At 51.4% G+C, this 17,373-nt stretch overlaps 6 protein-coding genes across 6 annotated transcripts; 2 read left to right on the plus strand and 4 right to left on the minus strand.

The window, feature by feature from the left end:
* Positions 1–35: 35 nt before the first annotated feature.
* On the minus strand, positions 36–1,723 carry TrAFT101_000486 (uncharacterized protein). The gene is made up of 2 exons (XM_024903260.2): positions 1,536–1,723; positions 36–1,460 (listed from the first exon to the last, which is right to left on the minus strand). Exons 1-2 carry the CDS (start codon positions 1,603–1,605, stop codon positions 553–555), a joined length of 978 nt encoding a protein of 325 aa, XP_024764689.2. The 5' UTR covers positions 1,606–1,723; the 3' UTR covers positions 36–552.
* Positions 1,724–1,946: 223 nt separating this feature from the next.
* Positions 1,947–4,860, plus strand: TrAFT101_000487 (uncharacterized protein). The gene is made up of 2 exons (XM_024899130.2): positions 1,947–4,069; positions 4,200–4,860. Exons 1-2 carry the CDS (start codon positions 2,682–2,684, stop codon positions 4,537–4,539), a joined length of 1,728 nt encoding a protein of 575 aa, XP_024764690.2. The 5' UTR covers positions 1,947–2,681; the 3' UTR covers positions 4,540–4,860.
* Positions 4,861–5,182: 322 nt separating this feature from the next.
* Positions 5,183–7,538, plus strand: TrAFT101_000488 (uncharacterized protein). Its single transcript, XM_024903261.2, has 2 exons — positions 5,183–5,756; positions 5,947–7,538. The coding sequence occupies exons 1-2, from the start codon at positions 5,562–5,564 to the stop codon at positions 6,877–6,879; spliced, it is 1,128 nt and encodes a 375-aa protein (XP_024764691.1). The 5' UTR covers positions 5,183–5,561; the 3' UTR covers positions 6,880–7,538.
* TrAFT101_000489 (uncharacterized protein) lies at positions 7,117–9,267 on the minus strand. Its single transcript, XM_024907423.2, has 2 exons — positions 8,628–9,267; positions 7,117–8,475 (listed from the first exon to the last, which is right to left on the minus strand). Exons 1-2 carry the CDS (start codon positions 9,136–9,138, stop codon positions 7,565–7,567), a joined length of 1,422 nt encoding a protein of 473 aa, XP_024764692.2. The 5' UTR covers positions 9,139–9,267; the 3' UTR covers positions 7,117–7,564.
* Positions 9,268–10,597: 1,330 nt separating this feature from the next.
* On the minus strand, positions 10,598–11,544 carry TrAFT101_000490 (uncharacterized protein; the record flags this gene model as incomplete). Its single annotated transcript, XM_024899184.2, has 2 exons — positions 10,598–11,406; positions 11,472–11,544. The coding sequence occupies 2 exons, from the start codon at positions 11,542–11,544 to the stop codon at positions 10,598–10,600; spliced, it is 882 nt and encodes a 293-aa protein (XP_024764693.1).
* Positions 11,545–12,097: 553 nt separating this feature from the next.
* Positions 12,098–13,096, minus strand: TrAFT101_000491 (uncharacterized protein; the record flags this gene model as incomplete). Its single annotated transcript, XM_024899142.2, has 3 exons — positions 12,098–12,676; positions 12,744–12,808; positions 12,898–13,096. 3 exons carry the CDS (start codon positions 13,094–13,096, stop codon positions 12,098–12,100), a joined length of 843 nt encoding a protein of 280 aa, XP_024764694.2.
* Between the last annotated feature and the right edge of the window lie 4,277 nt (positions 13,097–17,373).

Here is a 17,373-nt window from a genome sequence, read left to right on the forward strand (position 1 = left end):
CAAAAACAGCAGGGTCGTCATATAGGATGATGCGGGCGGTCGTAAATCGCAGTTGTATTTTAAAGGTCCAGGGACTGCACATATCTTGATGAGTTTATGGCACGCCTGGCGGAGGAAGAGCAAGCCCACCGCCTGTGAATTTTTTTTTTTTCCGTTTTTCATTATTGAGCATATACTTAATTTCGATTCTTATCAAGTGGTTATGGCGGCGGAGTAGAAGTAAGGAGTTGTAGGCTAGAGCGCGGGAGGTATATTAGACGGGCTTCAATAGTAGAGGATAGTGATTGAATTGATTCTTGTCCGTATTATTGATCGATACACGATGAGCCTTAAATAGCCTTAAAGTATTACCTAGTACTTTCACTCTTGACGATGGTTGAATAAAATCTAATCTTAGAACAATGAGGTATAAATATATATGCTGTACCCTCTGAACCTGAGCGCCCTGCTAAACGTTTGACTTGCTCTCCCTTCCAAAAACGCCCCTGTCCCCCAATTCGATATCGTGCACAATGGTCTTACATTTACAACGTTTACACTCGCAGCATTCTCTCATGATGCTCCCGACGCATACTCTTGTAGCATCTTGGCAATATCCTCGACCCTCCCCTGACTGTCCCCGAGTTGTCTCGTCGTTTCCCAGTCCCTGCCCTCGGCGGCGCCAAAGACCACAAATTTGACCACTTTGCCGTCGTCGTCCATGACTAGGCGACCGTTGCGCTCGTCGGCCCACGTCAGGCGGATCTGCTTCGCCTCCGTGTCGGCGATGCTGACGTCGATGATGGCATTTGGCGGTGTCGCCGTCTCGTTGTCGCCGTGTGCGCCTAGGCTACGCCGCAGGTCTGCCGATACGCCTAGTCTGTTGTGGTAGCGCATGATTTCTCGCCTAAGAGACTTGACGAATCTTTCGAGGTCTTGCTTGAGGTGTTGCGGTGAGGCCAATGAAGGTGATGGAGAGCTGCCTTGTCCTTCGGCTTGTTGTTCCTGCCGCTGCTGATGTTTTGGCGCGGGCAAATACCTCGCTGCTAGGCCTGATAGAGGGATTGCCGGCGGCACCGTGTGTCGGTGAACACGCAGAAACTTGCGGTTATCCGGATACGGCCGGTTCAGCATCACGTAGTACGGCTGCAGGAATTGGCCGCGCGTCATGGCTTCGAAGCGCAATCCCAGCACGTGCCCCCCGTCGACGGCGTTGGGGTCCGGATCGCGGACTTTAAAGGCTGTGACCGAGGCGGCGATGCGGTAGAGGCATTGCTGGTCGTAGGCCGCTTGCTGCTTGGAGCGGGTGAGGAGGCGCTGCTCGTCGCAGTCGACGGACGCCCTTCGGGGCTTTCGGGGTCGCAGGGCGGCGGACTTGGGGGTCGGTTGCGGGTTTAGGGAGGAGAGGAGGGCATCGCGGATGGAAGGGTTGGATAGGATGGTGGAGCATTCGATTTTGAGGGTTTTGCGGAGGCTGGCGACTGTTGTTGGAGCTGATTAGCCGTTGTTTATGTTGCCTGTTTGCCACTGTAGGCGGCGCGCATATGAAATTTTACCTTGTTTCTTGAGAGATGTGATTTCTTTGTCCAGAGGACGGACTTGCGCTTCACCCTCTGCGCCCTCCATTTTTCCTTTGCGTGGAGGGAACTGGGTGGTTGTGGTGGCGCGTCAAAGATGCACCGAATGTTGTTTTGATGAGACGATGATGCTTGGCACGGCGACGATGACAGCCTCGCCTGATAAGATAAGATGGGCCAGCGATGTGCCGAAGTCAAGCCTCCGGTACGCACATACTACTTATGTACATGCGCATACAGCAGCGGTACAGCAGCAAATCAGCAGCCCCTCCCCGCAAATTGGCGCTGAAAGGGGCCCCCTGGCAGGCCAAAGCAGGCACCCGAGGATCTCATTCGCTCCGCCCGCTGCATCCCCCCACGGCGCTGAACCACAGCGGTCCAATACGAAAGCTATGGGGTCGGCGTGCAGCCTAAATGCGACTTTCCATGCTGTCAGCCACTGACGGCAGTGCGCTAAAACGGACTCCATGCATCGGTTTCTGGGGCGGCACCGCCAAAAACTCTGTTTGACGGACGCCTTTGGCTATTTTCAGGCCTGGGCCAGTGGCGACGCTTTACGTGTGTAAGCCGCGCCGGTCCAAAAAAAGACCCTTGAGGCCACGGTAAGCTGCAAATTCACCGGCCAAGCCAGCAACTTCATCCATTCACTGGCTCCCGATCACGCCGATTCTTCCTCGCATCGCTGCCACAAGCACAATATTTTCTGATGCTTCGTTAGAAACGGTCGTTTGTGTGCTTTTTGGCTGGTCCGCTTCTACTCTCCTTCTCTCGCTGCAAAGGGCCCTTTTTTTTCTGCGTCGCTTTTTCGTCGGCCAACGCGCTTCACCTTCATCGCAACTTTTTTTCTTTGTTCCGTTTCGGCAGCCATTCGTTTGGTCACGAGAGCCTCGACCGCCTCCACCATCTATCTGCGACTTCAAACAAAGCTGCTTTGAATTGCGCAACACCGAACCAGCAAGCCTCTGCCTCCAGCAACAGCCAGCCCCTTGCTCGTTCCTCACGCTCGTTACCGTGCGCTGCAGCAGTGCCGACGACCCGAGACGCGCAGATTGCACAAGCAAGACTCTCCCTTGGCCAGCCCCCGGTGCCTCCGACCCGACACGAGCGAGCTCGACCGTCTCCTATATGGGTGCCCGCTCAAGACGACCTCAGTCGCCCACGACCTCAAAGCGGCCTCCCTCCCTCTCGCTCAAGCGGGAGGCGAACGGCTACGGCGACGGCAAGATGAGCAACGGCGTGGAGATGCGGCGCAAGACCGCGACGCACCAGGATTCGGACAGCATCACGGCAAACCACATGTCGCGCGAGTCCTTTACGCTGGACGATCCCGTCCCCCGGACCCCGACGGCCAACGACGTCGGCTTCTTCGAACTTCCCGCGCAGGACCAGAGGAGCTTCTTGCTGCTCGTCTTGCTCTACTTTTTGCAGGGCATCCCCATGGGCCTTGCCATGGGATCCGTGCCGTTTCTGCTCAAAAACCACATGTCGTATGGCGAAATAGGCACCTTTAGCCTGGCGTCGTACCCTTACTCTCTCAAGCTGTTCTGGAGTCCCTTTGTCGACGCCGTCTGGAGCTCCAAGATTGGGCGGCGGAAGACATGGATCGTGCCCATCCAGTTCCTGTCCGGCTTCGGCATGCTGTGGCTGGGATCCAACGTGGAGGACATGATGGAGAAGATTGGCAAGCCTGATGGCCCCACCGTCTGGACCTTTATGCTCTGGTGGTTCTTCCTGGTGCTCATGTGCGCCACGCAGGACATTGCCGTTGACGGCTGGGCTCTCACGCTGCTGACGCCTGGCAACGTGTCGTATGCGTCGACGGCGCAGACCGTGGGACTGACGGCGGGACACTTCATGTCCTACACCGTCTTCCTCGCCCTCAACGCCTCCGACTTTGCCAACAAGTATTTCCGCTCGACTCCTTCTGACGACGGGCTCGTGTCTCTCGGGGGCTACCTGACCTTTTGGGGATGGACCTACATCATCGTCACCATTGGCCTGGGCTTGCTGAAGCGCGAGGAGAAGTCGCAGAACGAGGACGGCGTTTGGGACGTCTACCGCATCATGTGGGGCATTCTCAAGCTGCGCAACGTGCAGACCATCATCATCGTGCACCTGATTGCCAAGATTGGATTCCAGGCCAACGACGGCGTCACGAACCTCAAGCTGCTCGACCTGGGCTTCGGCAAGGAGAACATGGCCCTGACCGTCCTCATCGACTTCCCCTTTGAGATTGGCGTTGGATACTACGCCGGCATCTGGTCTCAGAAGTACTCGCCCATGCGCCTGTGGTGCTGGGGATTCGCCGGCCGCTTGCTGGCCGCGCTGATTGCGCAGGTGACGGTGGCCATCTTCCCTGCCGAGGGCGTGACGACGTGGTATCTCCTGGTCGTCATTGGCGAACATGTGTTTTCGACGTTTACAAACACCATCATGTTTGTGGCCGTCTCGGCATTCCATGCCAAGGTTTCGGATCCGGTTATTGGAGGCACTTATATGACACTCCTTGCAACGTGAGTTTTTTTTTTTTTTTTTTTTTTTTTTTTTTTTTTTTTTTGGGGGGGGGGGGGGAGGGGGGCTGAATTTGCCCTTTACCTGTTGCTTGCTTCACCCCTTGCTAACGAATTCTCTTTGCTTTTTCAGCGTTTCCAACCTAGGCGGCACGTTCCCTCGATACTTTGTCCTGAAACTTGTAGACGCCTTTACCGTTGCAACTTGCCACCCCGGCTCCAAGACATCAAAGAACCTCAAGGGTCCGCTTGTTACGGAGGCGTTCTCATGCGCCATCCAGGGCGAAAAGGAGCGATGCATCAACGGCGGCGGAACCTGCGAGATGATTCGCGATGGATATTACACCGTCAACATCCTCTGCGTTCTGTTTGGCGTCGCCACCTTTGTGTGGTATATCAAGCCAAAGGTGCTGCACTTGCAGAGCCTGCCACTGAGGGCGTGGAGATTGGCTGAAGGTAGAAACGACAAATGATATAGACAAGGAGGAGGAGGGCACATGAGGACATATGGACAAACGGGTAATGCTTTTTGATGACTCGATGTATATAGGTAGATTAGCACTTAGACGTGACTACTATAGTTTTTTTTTTTTTCTTTCTCTCCCATCTTTGTTTTCTATTTCATGCATCAAGTGCAAATTGTAGCGGGATTGAAGAATTGAAAGATTCATCCAGGAGTGCGTTCATACAGCGGTAGCGAGCTCGGAGGTCTCGGTGATTGTGTCACTCATCTCGGACTCTGCAACAAATTGGCGCGTACGAAATAGAACAGTTGGTGTTGGAATAAATCCTTCTTACAGCGTGAGATTCAAGCATTCAAGCAGTTGTGGACGGCGATGCAGAAACAGGCAATGAGTCGCCATATTTTGTGTCATGGTGACTTTGTTTACATGTTTCGTATGACAGACCACCCAACCAGACTCTTCATCTTCCATTGCCCCGAAATCCCTTTGGCGTTTGTTGTGCTGCGTGTAATACGATTGGCCCGTCTGTTGTAACCTGACGGGCGGGATGGGAGCTGCTTCGTAGTTGTGAGCACAGGTTCAGCATGTTTAAAAGAAGCAATCTGACTGACGAGCTTGTTGATTCATTCCATTTAATCTACATTCTTCTTCTTCTTCTTTTTTTAACCCTCTATATCTACCTACTTATAGTAGGTACTGACTTACCTATTCGCTTAAACTACAGTACACAACACAACACCCTCATCTACGCAGCGTAACTGCCGCCCGTGGCACTAAACCCAGCCTCTCTTGCCCTCTAAATTACAGCACCTGCCAGCACCTGCCAGCACCTACAGCACCTACAGCACCTACAGCGGAGCTTCTGCAGGCTTGCTTTCCTTATCAGATAAACCCCGCCATCTGCTGTCCCATCCCACCTACCAACCTAGGAAGGCATTGAACGAACCTCCAATCTTCAACCTCATTCCCAAGACATCTGCTTTGCATTTCCTCTTCCCAAATCACCGCCAACGCCAATACACAGCCAAATCATGTCTGCGGCAGAATTCCTCCAGGCTGAGGATGCTTACTTCTCCACCAATGCCCCCCCAAAGCAATTGGCTGCTCATACTGCTCTGGCCGAGGCCTTCATAACGCAGCATGCAGCAGCGAATCGACGGGTTGTGCTCGTAACCTCGGGAGGAACGACGGTTCCGCTGGAGAAGAACACTGTGAGGTTCATTGACGTATGTTTTCTTTCTCTCTCTCTCTCTCTCTCTCTCTCTCTCTCTCTCTCTCTCTTTTTTTTTTTTTTTTTTTTTTTTCCTCTTTCGTTTTGTTTCCATTTCTTCTTATTCCCCGCTCTTCCACCAGTTAATCAGCAAATCTTCTCCATCAATTAATCGTATGATTCCCAACTAACCAGACCAAAACTAGAACTTTTCTGCTGGCACTCGTGGTGCTACCAGTGCCGAGTACTTCCTCTCTGCTGGATATGCCGTCATCTTCCTCCATCGCCAGTTCAGTCTGCTGCCCTATTCGCGCCACTATTCCCACTCAACCGACTGTCTGCTTGATCTCCTCAGTGAGGATGCCGATGGCCGCGTTGCCGTCCGGCCCGGCGACTCTGATAGGATCCTTGAAGTCCTACGCAAGTATCAGAGTGCTCGTCGCGACAACACTCTTCTACTGCTGCCCTTTGTTACCATTGGAGATTACCTGCACGAGCTCCGCGCTGTGGCCCGGCTTATGGCGCCGCTTGGCTCATCCGGACTGCTTTATCTCGCTGCGGCAGTGTCTGACTTCTTTGTCCCGCCGGAGCGCCTCTCTGAGCACAAGATCCAGTCCACCAACATTATTGAAAAGCTCTATCCCAAGGACAAGGGCTCAATAACACCTTCACCGCCGATAGAAGATGAGGAAATCTTTGACAATTTCGATGCCTCACCTCGTGTGCCGCGGTCCAAGCGTCTCATTATTGATCTTGATCCCGTCCCTAAATTCCTCAAGAGTCTTGTTGAAGGCTGGGCTCCCCTGGGCATGATTGTCAGCTTTAAGCTTGAGACCGATCCTCGCATTCTTGTTCACAAGGCACGCTTCAGCCTTGAGCGATACCAGCATCACCTCGTTGTCGGCAACCTCCTCTCAACGCGCAAATGGGAAGTCGTCTTTGTTGCTCCGGGCCGAGAGGATCAATGGCTTCGCGTGCCTCGGCACGGCGGCTGGGGCGATGCCGAGGGAAGGCCGCTGCGACCCGACGAGGCACCAGAGGGAGACCCAGAAGAAGAGATTGAGGCTCTGATTATTCCGGCTGTAGCAAAACTTCATGACGCGCACATTGCAAAGTCGAACAGCATCGAAAAACAATAAAAATCGACGTGACCTAGCATTTGAAGAGAAGAAAGAAGAAGAAGAAAAGGAGAAGAAAAACTTTACTCGGCAATTAGATCAACTTGGGAAAAACAGACTGGATTCAAAGCAACACAGAAATACTGACAAAAACACCCAAAAAAAATATATCGAAAATTGCATAGTATATAACAAGAGCCTATGAAGGAGCCATAGGCACCATGATACCACCGCAAAACTGCGAAGCAATGCAACCATCGACCATCATATATTAAGTATTTTCATTTATTTACTCGCTCCTCTCTTCCCATTTCGTTTCAAAATTTCCTATAACATTTCTATATGCGACTTAGATGATGACCTTGATTACTTTTTTTCCCCCGTTACAAAAGCCAATATGCGATGCAAGTGAAGCAGTAGCTTATTATGTCAAACGCTCCTTTTCTCTCCGTCTTTTCTTTCATCAACTTGTCATCAACTTGAAAAAAATCAACGCCAAACCATTTGGATATCTATCAATGTACTGAGCCATAACAATTGTTGCCAAATAAAACGGATTTCAGGGAAGGAGGGTGGTGGGAAAGGATGTTGTGCCCGATATATGCGCTTGCAATAAAAATTTCGACCATACGACGGCATCGCAAAAGATGAATTGCACTTCTCTCTCTCTCTCTCTCTCTCTCTCTCTCTCTCTTTCTTTCTTTTCTCAATAGGCAGCGAGCCAGTTCTTCCACCCAAGCTTCCATGTTTTGGCAAATATGAGTATGATTGCTGCACCAATGTAGATGCAGCTGGTGAAGATGATGAGCCCTGTATAAGAACCGTTATCGGCTTGCACGACGCTTCCAGCAATTGGAATGCCTATCAAGCATGCAAAAGATACGACGGTGTATGTTGTGGCATAGTAACGGCCGTACTCTTGTGTCTTGCACATCCGCCCAATACATACGGGTGCAATGGCAATGCTGTTACCACTTCCGAAGCCGAACAAGAAAGAAAAGATGATGATGCCCGGCTTGGTATGACCCAGCGGTAGCCACACACACAGACATGATATGAAGGAGAATACCACGGAGAAGATACACACGTTGAAGGCTCCGACGACGTCAGCATAGTATCCCGGGAGTGCTCGGCCTATCACAGAGCCAGCATTCATGATAGGCAAGAGGTGGTAGGCAAACGTGCTATCAAAGCCCTCATACTGTGCATAAGTTGTGATGTACGTCAGAGGAATAAAGAGCGAGAACTCCAAGAGGAAGACACCAATGGTGGTTAGCAGGAACGGAATCTGTCGGAAGATGCGAAAGTCGGGATGAGCCGTTGCATTCTTGGCTGGTGGCAGACGAGATCGGACGAGAGTGATTCCCACAAGCCCGCACACCAGGCATATGAGAGCAAGGACTCGTGTGGCCCAGCCAAAGCTGATGCGCTCGAACAAGGCTGTGAGCATGAGGGGGAAGATAATGCCTCCGATACCACCCGCCGTCGATGCAAGCCCAGTGGCGAAGCCACGCCTTGCTTTGAACCAATGGCCAACCGCTGCGATGCAGGGAGTGAAGGTGAGCGACGTGCCCAGGCCGCCGAGGACGCCAAACGACAGGATGAATTGGTACAACTCTGGGGGCCGTTGGTTAGTATGTGTCGCACACGAACACATGCACACATGATAAGGATAAGTGATGGTGTATACACGCCAGGACGGGATAGGACGGGATTCTGGACCAGAGTTTCGAAGTGTAACCAAGAACAACTACCATCAAACTACTTACCGGTGCAGAAGCTCATGCCAACCAAGGCACCGACGGTACAGGCACATCCAGCAACGACCAGCCACTTTGGGCCGTACTTGTCGAAGACGGGGCCGATATAGACGCCACCGAAAAAGGCCAGCCAAGTGTAGATGGAGAAGATCCAACCGACGGTGCTCTCGCTCGTGCCCTTGAGTTGATGGCTGAGCGTATAGGCCTGGAACACGGCAATGCTGTTCATCAACCCCATGGAAGCGATCATGGCGAACCAAGAGCCTGCCACCACGAGCCATGCCTGGAGTCCACCTTCAGGGTATGTTTCTTGATAAGATGCTGCGGATCTCGTTGTTTGCTGCCGCTCTAAATCACCATTGACTTGCGGCTGCGACTGGTGCTTTTCATCTTGGGCCTCTGAGCCCCCCTTTTCTCCACGGTCTCTTGTGTCATTTTCATCGCTCGATGTTTCAGAGTGGTCGAATTCGAGGTCGACCTCGTCATGAATTGCCCTTGAGTTGACCTGCTGGACATCCATGATTCCTGGGCTTTTCTGACTCTTTAGAACGCAAGCGCCGTTCAAGAAGCGGAACGATTGGCAGTTGCCAATCGACAACTAGATTAGACTTGAACAATGCGGAAGTGAAAAAATTTATGTTGTTTCGACTTGAAAAGAAAAAAAAAAAAGAGGGGAGGAGGAGAAGAGTGAGAAAAGGAGGTCGAAAACAAAATGGGGGAAAAGGTTAATATTTGATGCTGGTCACGCAACATGTCAAACCGGCGCCCTATCCTATATAATGACTGCTTTTTTTTTTTCTCCAAGTCTTTTTAATACCCCGTACTCGGCGTGGGGCGGCAAAGCACCGTCGAAGTGGAAACCTCGCGCCCCGGAGATTCATGGCAAATGGAGCCGAGCCAGTGGACTGTGTAGGTAATGGAAACTTGCCATTTGCTGGCCACCAAGTTCCACAACGGCTCACGCAATCAAAGTGCCCTAGTTTGCCCTCGTTGTTTTCCACTTGCCGGTCCCTTTGCCATGCGTGGCTTCAATGGGCTTATTCACAGATGAAGGTCCTACATGACATCCATTAATAGGATGGGAATCGAATCGCCACTGGACTTCAGCTTCTTTGGGACAAAATGGACATTGATAGCTTTCCTCCCAAAGGCAAACTGCCAAACTCTTGGGATTGTTTGCGACTTTCAAAATCGAAACTCATCCTCCTTTGCGCACTTCCTGTCACGACTCACACAGTCCATGACTCTGCAAATAAGCATCTGTTCTCCATTCCCCATTTCGAAATAAAGATTTGACTAATTGGAGCTGAAGAGATCCGCCCGCCTAGCCGAGAGAACTGGTTAGTGGCTTATTGGGGATGATGTTCGACGGGTGACGGAGGACTCCGGGCTGCTCCACCTATCGGAAGTCTCCATTGCGGAGACGAAGAGGGAAAAAATAATAAAAAAGTTATACTGGGAAACCTTGGCTTGGTAAAGGCTATGACCAAGAAATATTACATGGAAACGAGAAGTTTACGAGAAAAAATTTTTTTGCTCTGTGTAAGATTTTTTTTTCAGGGGTCAAGATGATGGCGTGGGAAGATGCGCTTTCAGACCTTCATTGAAATCGGGATACTACCCAATTCCGGCTGCTTCATCCAATCATGTGCCGAATCTCGCTTTATGATTACAGAAGCACCTCATCACGATGCTATCTTTATGCTATGACTGAGGACCTTGGTCTGGGGGCATGCCTACCGAGACGATGACAGATACTACCATTGCTTATTACGGCCCTCGACCATTGCAGTCCATCTAAATTTGGGCTAAAGCTGCATATGCTGCTATTCATTCCCTCGTGATGCTCAACTCGTGAGCTCACAGCTAACTAACTACCCCGATCATCCCAAGAAACTCCATTTGATATGCCGTCATCGTTACCCAGAGAACGCCAAAACCATGCAAAGAAAGAAAGGATTGCAAAACTATCCCGATCCTCACGCTTCTTCATCTTCCACCTCCTCCATCATGACATTCCGAGAAGATGAAGCCACGCGCTCTGCATCGGCTTGTTCGTCTTCTTCAGCCCCATCCTGCCCGCTGCCCGAGGCCAGCTTCAGGTATCCCTCTTTCTCCAGCCGATCTGCTTCCTCTGGTTCCAACAGTCCGCCTTGACCCTTGCCCTTGTTCATCTTCATCTGCACCGAGGTGGGAACAAACGCAGACACGGCTTCCCGGCGCAGATCCCTCACCACCGGCTTCGCTTCATATACCGTCTTGGATTCCACCACCGGCTTCTGTGCTTCTCTGTCTCTGCCCTTGCCCTTGAAGTCCTTGTCTTGACCATCTCTAGCTCCATCGTCGCGCGCGTCATCGTCACGTCGTCGAGCTGCGTTCTCAGCCTCCCTCTTTGCTCTTCGCTTTGCGTACCACTTGTCCATCTCGGCCTTTGGTATAGGCGGCGGCGTGTCTCTGGGCATGGGAATAGCCTTTACATCGTCGGGGATATCTTCATCGCTGCTCGAGCCATCGTCTCCGCGCCTCCGCTTACCAAGCGCTACCGACCTCGAGCCATCGCCATCTCTTCTCCAGCGGCCGAATTCAGGCGCCTTGTCGCCCAGCGTATCTCTGGCTTTCCGTACTGCTTTGAGTTCTTTTTCCAGGCCATCGAGGACCTGCTCTTCGTGACGCGTCAGCTTTCCTCCCCCCGCTGTCACGGCCTTGAGGTCGTCGATCTGTTTCTGGATACGGTCTGGGTTCTTGCGCGCCAGCTTTTCATCCCGACGGCTTTGTGCTTCGGCCTTTCCTGCAGTAAGACAACTGTTACAGATATATTCTGGCAAGGATAATATTTTGGCTCTGGAAATTTACCTTTTCTGATTTCGCGAGCCTTGTCGGCCTTGCGCTGCGCCTGTACGGGATTGTAGTTTTTCTCTTTTGGCATTGTGTCGGCTTTTCAAGCTGCGCAGGTGCAATTAATTGCTTTGGCTGATTTCGCGATTGTTGTTTTGTTGCTGCAATTGGCCTGGTTCTCGTCGATTTATTGGGCAGGTCGAGATGAGAATTGTTCGAAATATCACTCTTCTCGGATCGCTTATACCGCCGACGAATGGGCGACAGGTTTGTTTGCTTTTGGCGTTGAAATTATTTTGAAGTTGGAGTTTTTGGAGCTTTCCAAGTTAGGGGAGGCTAAAGATGCCAGTAGAGGTCATAGCGGGGCTTTTGGGGAGCCCTGGCTGATGACTAACGCGCCACTATCGCGACTTGTACAATCCGTTTGCCATGAATAAGGTGGTCGAGCAATTCGGAGCAAGCGACTCCGTTCTCCTATTTCTGTTCTGGGGACTTCGATAGAGCCAAAAGCTCCAAATCTTTGATTGTTTCGCAGCTTACCTTCTGTAGCCTCCGTCGCCCAAGAAAAGCATGCAGGATGCAACTTGTACGAGTTCAACCTTTTACGCCCAAATATCCAAACCTTCTATATGTTTTATGTTCAGCTATTCAAAAAACAGGTGCATCAACACAAACAATAAACCCAGCAACGCCAGCAACGGCAAATTCGTGCTTAGATGCATAGCCAAATTATCCTTCCTCTTGGGGTCATCCCCAATAGGCTCTGTTATCCAGTCATGTGGAATCTGCGTGATAAAGTCATACCAATAATCTCCAAGCAGCTGATATCCTTGATTCGTCGGATGAATGCAGTCCCTCAAATTGCTCAGGGCAAAGGTCGAAAAGTCCACTGCCAAGACGTGCTTCCCAGCCTGGAATCTCGACATCACCACGTCGGGCACCAGCGACTGAAACATTCCTGTCTGCGGAGCTTGGTCGGCGTTGCAGGTCCCTATAATCATGGCGACGAGGATGACTGCGTCCGGGCATGTATTGATCATCTTGTCAATCAAATATCCGAGCCGCTGAGATGCGGCCACAGGATCATGACCCTCTGTGGAAATGGCACTGTTTGGGTTCATGTCGTTGGTCCCGGCGTGGAGCAGGATGATATTTGGGCGCTGCTCAAGCGATGGACCGACGTTGTTTTCCATATACTGGATTGTCTTGCCGTTCCAAGCGGCCTGATGGAATGATGCGACGACACTTCAGTTAGCTGACGACTCAAAGAAAGGCCCCTTCTTTCCTTACAAAATAGCCGTCGGTCATGTTGCCCACTGGAGAAGTCATTGTGCCTGCGAATACAACGGTGTCGCCTAAACTCATCTTTGTTAGCGAGAGAGAGCAGATACAAAAAGTAATGTACTCTGTTGATCCCGGCTTCAGAGGTTTTGTTTCGTCTTACTCGAAAGGTCTTCTCGAAGCCGCAATCGGTATCCGTTTCCATCGCCGCCATCCATATCACTCAGGAATCCATATGTGATGGAGTCTCCGACTGGAAGAATTCGGAGCTCTGTCCCAGGTTTGATGGCTTTCCCTACCGGTGTGTTTTTGAAAGTCAACGGAAAAGGAATGGCCAATATTGCTTGGGCATGGGCGTTCATTACGAGCTGGTTTCTGAGTTGCTGTGGTACGTCTGCTCGTATCACCGACGCATCAACCGCCAGTAGGTGTAACGTCGCTATCGCAATCGAACAGAATTTTTTCATGGAGATGAGCCTCCCAGTTTGATGAGAATAACTGGCTTGAGGGGAAGATGCCGTGCCGCTCCATTCCTTTACATGCATATCATGAATTTCTTCTTTCCTTTCATCTCATAACAACCAACTCTTTCTTTTCAATGAGCTACAGATTTCTCTCTGCGGCGTTGGACGAGATGTTACTGAGTTGACTGCAAGAGAACTAGAAGGAGAGACAAAAAAAAAAAAAAAAAGGTCACTCTAGTTTGTTTCATCGGCATCAGCAAAAGCGAATCTCATCTCCACTGACAGAATGAGCAAGGATCGACTTCGGCTAGGCGACCACCGTCCAATATTGACTAGACATATCGATTCCTGTTATAGGTCAAGCCGAAGAAGTAGCAATTAGCATGTGCAACAGCAACCCGTGTCGACTAGAGCTTAGTCAAAGCGGCATAGACGGAATATTTGTTGATGAAATTAGATGCCGACGTTAGTATGCATCACAAAAGCACTGCCAAATGGAGTGATTTGCTCGTGGGAGACGAAATATACATATGGCCTACGATCCTCCTACTGCCGGATATTGAGGTAGCGCGAACCAATAACCAATACCTACGAGGGTTCTGTTTTATGCGTCCAATTTTTGAGTACTGTACATATGGAGTATAGTGGCCAGAATTACTCCGTGCACTACTGCTGCTGGTTCCACATGCAAATCATAGCTGGTCATCAATTTGGCCATCAATTTGGCGCTGGGTCAACCGAGGCGGACATTCCATTTCCCACTGCTCGCTGAACATGGTTTCATGTCTCTTACAACCCGACCATCCGATCTGACGGATTACTCGATCTAACAGTGGCCGTGTTACTCTAGCTCGGGGAGATGGGGCATTTCAAGCAATATGGCAGCCGGCGGCTAAAGGTAATTGGGCAGATAACGCTACGTCGGCAGTCCAAACCGAGTGTTACAGCAGATTCGAACCCAATCAAGCAACTCGAGGTTGTTTCGTCGGAGCTTATGCGTTCATGAGCAGGCCGGCAACTGGATCGACTAGCAGCTGGTGGCGCTTGACTATGGCCGGGCTGTCAGGTTATTTGACTTAGTCTAGTTCTTGTTGGCTGAGCTATTAACCCAAATGGCCACATAATGGGTTCTTCTTTCTCCTTGAGACGCCAAATGGTCAGCCCCCAACTCAATCCGGAAGCCCTGGCTAACGGCCAGTTGGCTGCGGAATCTCTATAATGCCAACCAGCAAGTACTTTGTGCTTTTGAGCAGATGGAGGCTGAGACATCCAACGTTGGCAGTTTTCATCATGGTGCGTGCTGGATGGAAGAGAAGAGATGAGACATCTTTAATCGCCTGATGCCGATATGCATGCAGGGCCGTGACGGCCATTTAGAGGATGAGACAACGGCGAGAGGGACAAACCGCCACGGCAGCGTGCTATTTTCCACCACTGCTGATTAAAAGGACTAGCCAGGATATATCGGGCCTAATAATAACGGATCGATGCGCGGTTTGCCAGTTCCTGAGCTTTGAACGGACACACTCACTGGCAGAGAGAGCAAGAGAAGACGAGTCGCCCAAAGTAGGTACGTCAATCATTACCAAGCCAGCTGAAAAGAAAAAAAAAAAGGCCGAATTTCGGGTCATGGTGTGATCCAAGCAGCATCCAGCAATGGGATCTCGCCGCCTCGGCCCGTAAAAGGGCTTGCCTCCCTCTCTTTCTCATGCGTTGCACAGAATAAAGCGCGCTGAGTGATATTGATGCAGCGTCCCGGATCGTACCTGTCTTTCGGTGGCCGGGGCATTTTGCAACGAGCTGGGTCTGGTGATGCCCATTGGCCGTGGGCTATGACAAGTAGAGTAGCAGCAATATCACGCTGCATCATGCAACTGAGCACGGCCAATCTATTGAAATGCAGGCAGCCTTCTTTTGCATCCATGGCCCGGGCGGGGAGTTTCCCGGTGGGAACGCCACTGACAGGGCCTGGACACACCCGCTCAAAGAGCCTAAATGGCAGTTTTGCAGCACCAGCAAGTAAAAATAAAAGACGAGGCACAAAGGGATGGCGGAATGGCGAACCGGGCGACGAAGAGGGTGCTGGGTCTTCAGGGTTAAGACTCCGAGGCCAAGGTGCGATGCACGCAATATAGCCTGTAGCAGCAGCAGAGGAGTATTGGAGTAGTACTCCTCCAGGCACTTGCAGACTCGGTGGCAATACTGCTACCTACCACCCACTGTGGTGCTGCTGCCCATCGTCATGGGGCACTTGGCTGAGCGTTATGGAACCCGTCCTAGGAACATGATGCCTTGCCTGGCTGATTGGCCAAGAAGCTGTTACTGCCGCCCGCCCGTCCGAGACCCTGCCAATAGCCGTAGCACTACGGACTGCTCGCCCTTGCTAGCTTGCCGGTCGGAAACGTGGAAAGAGGCAGGGGAACACTGCTGTCTGAATACCTACAGCACTCGTCGTCGTCATAGCTAATACCTGCTTTGCCAACAACCGATGAGCAGGCGAGGTACCGACGGCTTGCCTCTCTCAGCTAGCATCGGCCGTGTTCCACCAATTGCAGCGCCGAAATGCCTGGAGGGGCGGCCGGGCAGCCTTTTTGCCGGGCTTGGGTGCTGGGCTGCCAGGATTTCGGCAGGGGTCCTCGAGCTGGCCACCGTCCGTCGATGCAGAAAAGGGCTGGGTGGTTCCGATGCACGAGAACGAACCGGCTCAGGCGCGTGGCCCGCTGCCAGCTAGAGAGTGGGGGGGGGGGGAGGGGAGGACTCGGGAGCGAGGCTTGTTGAATAGCGAGCGCGGCAAATGGACGGGAGCTGTGTCTGCTGCAGAAGAGCTGTTTTGGGGAGCAGAGGCGAGAAGGGACGAAGAGGGAGTGGTGGAGATGGGGGTCCACAAGCACATGTCAGAGGTTTTGGTCAGGCCAACTCGATAAACCTTTGCCGCTAGCAAGGAGCGGTTGCTGCGATAAGAAACGGGTACGCACGAGATGAGATGTCGTCTGTCTGCCCAGTACCAAGTATTACACACACACATGCATGTGCTCCAGCAGGTTGGCTCTGCTCGGCTTCGCGAGAAAGAACACCACAGGCCGTCTGCTCAAATCAAGTGCCTATTCTGGTCTCCGGCATTTAAAGGCTCGATTGGGGGGGCACACGATGAACTACACCTACTACATACAACAGCGGTACTTGCCGTATGCAAAAGGCGTTGCGGTAGCCCAAAGAGTAGCGCCACTCCTAATAGCCATGACTGATGCAGTGGCTAATACCCGATGCTAATGTGATGTTAGCTGCTGCATCCGATGAATATTGCCATTTGTCTTGTTTTACGGCTGAGATACACCTCTACGGCGCAGATACGCTTTTACGGAGCCGACACGGAGTAATGCCTCTCTGGATGGAGTTTGAATATGGAGCCGGCTCTGTCGATATTGTTGGACGGCGTGCTGTTCCCGCTGATACGAAGCAAATGGATGGATATTTCATTCAATGGTCCCGCGAGCTAACAGGCACCAGGGCCCAGGTATTACTCCGCTGGCTGTATGTACGGTACAGTACACTACTGCTTGTGCAAAGGCTCTATATAATACAACAAAGCATGTGTATGCCTTTTGTCGTCTACGAGCAGGTAGGTGCGTGTATTCTTTCGTCAATATGCAGGCCAAATATGGTCGACTTGTTTGTAGTACTAATAGCAGCAAGTAATTAACAGCCATTTCATCTCATAATGGCATGTTTTTGCCTCCCCCCACGCGCAGCATGATCCCCCACAAGGCAGCGCATGAGGAGACTAGGGTCTGGTCCCTTGGACATTGGCAGCATTACCCACCTCCAATCCAACCCGAGACCTTGTTTGGGTATGTTTTCATCAATGTTACAGGCAGCAGCATGTAGGTATCACTTCGTGCCCTGCCCATATGGAATACTACCTGTATACTACCTGTATACTACCTGTATACTACCTGTATACTACCTGTATACTACCTGTATACTACCTGTATACTACCTGTATACTACCTGTATACTACCTGTATACTACCTGTATACTACCTGTATACTACCTGTATACATACATACTCCGTACATGCCACGGACCACGGAAGCCGGCGCTCTGTGCATATCGCGGGGCCGAAGCGCAACAAAGTGCCAGGTTGTAGCACTACATTCTGTCACCTTCTTCCCAC

Source organism: Trichoderma asperellum, chromosome 1 (assembly GCF_020647865.1).
Source record: "Trichoderma asperellum chromosome 1, complete sequence".
Taxonomy (NCBI): domain Eukaryota; kingdom Fungi; phylum Ascomycota; class Sordariomycetes; order Hypocreales; family Hypocreaceae; genus Trichoderma; species Trichoderma asperellum.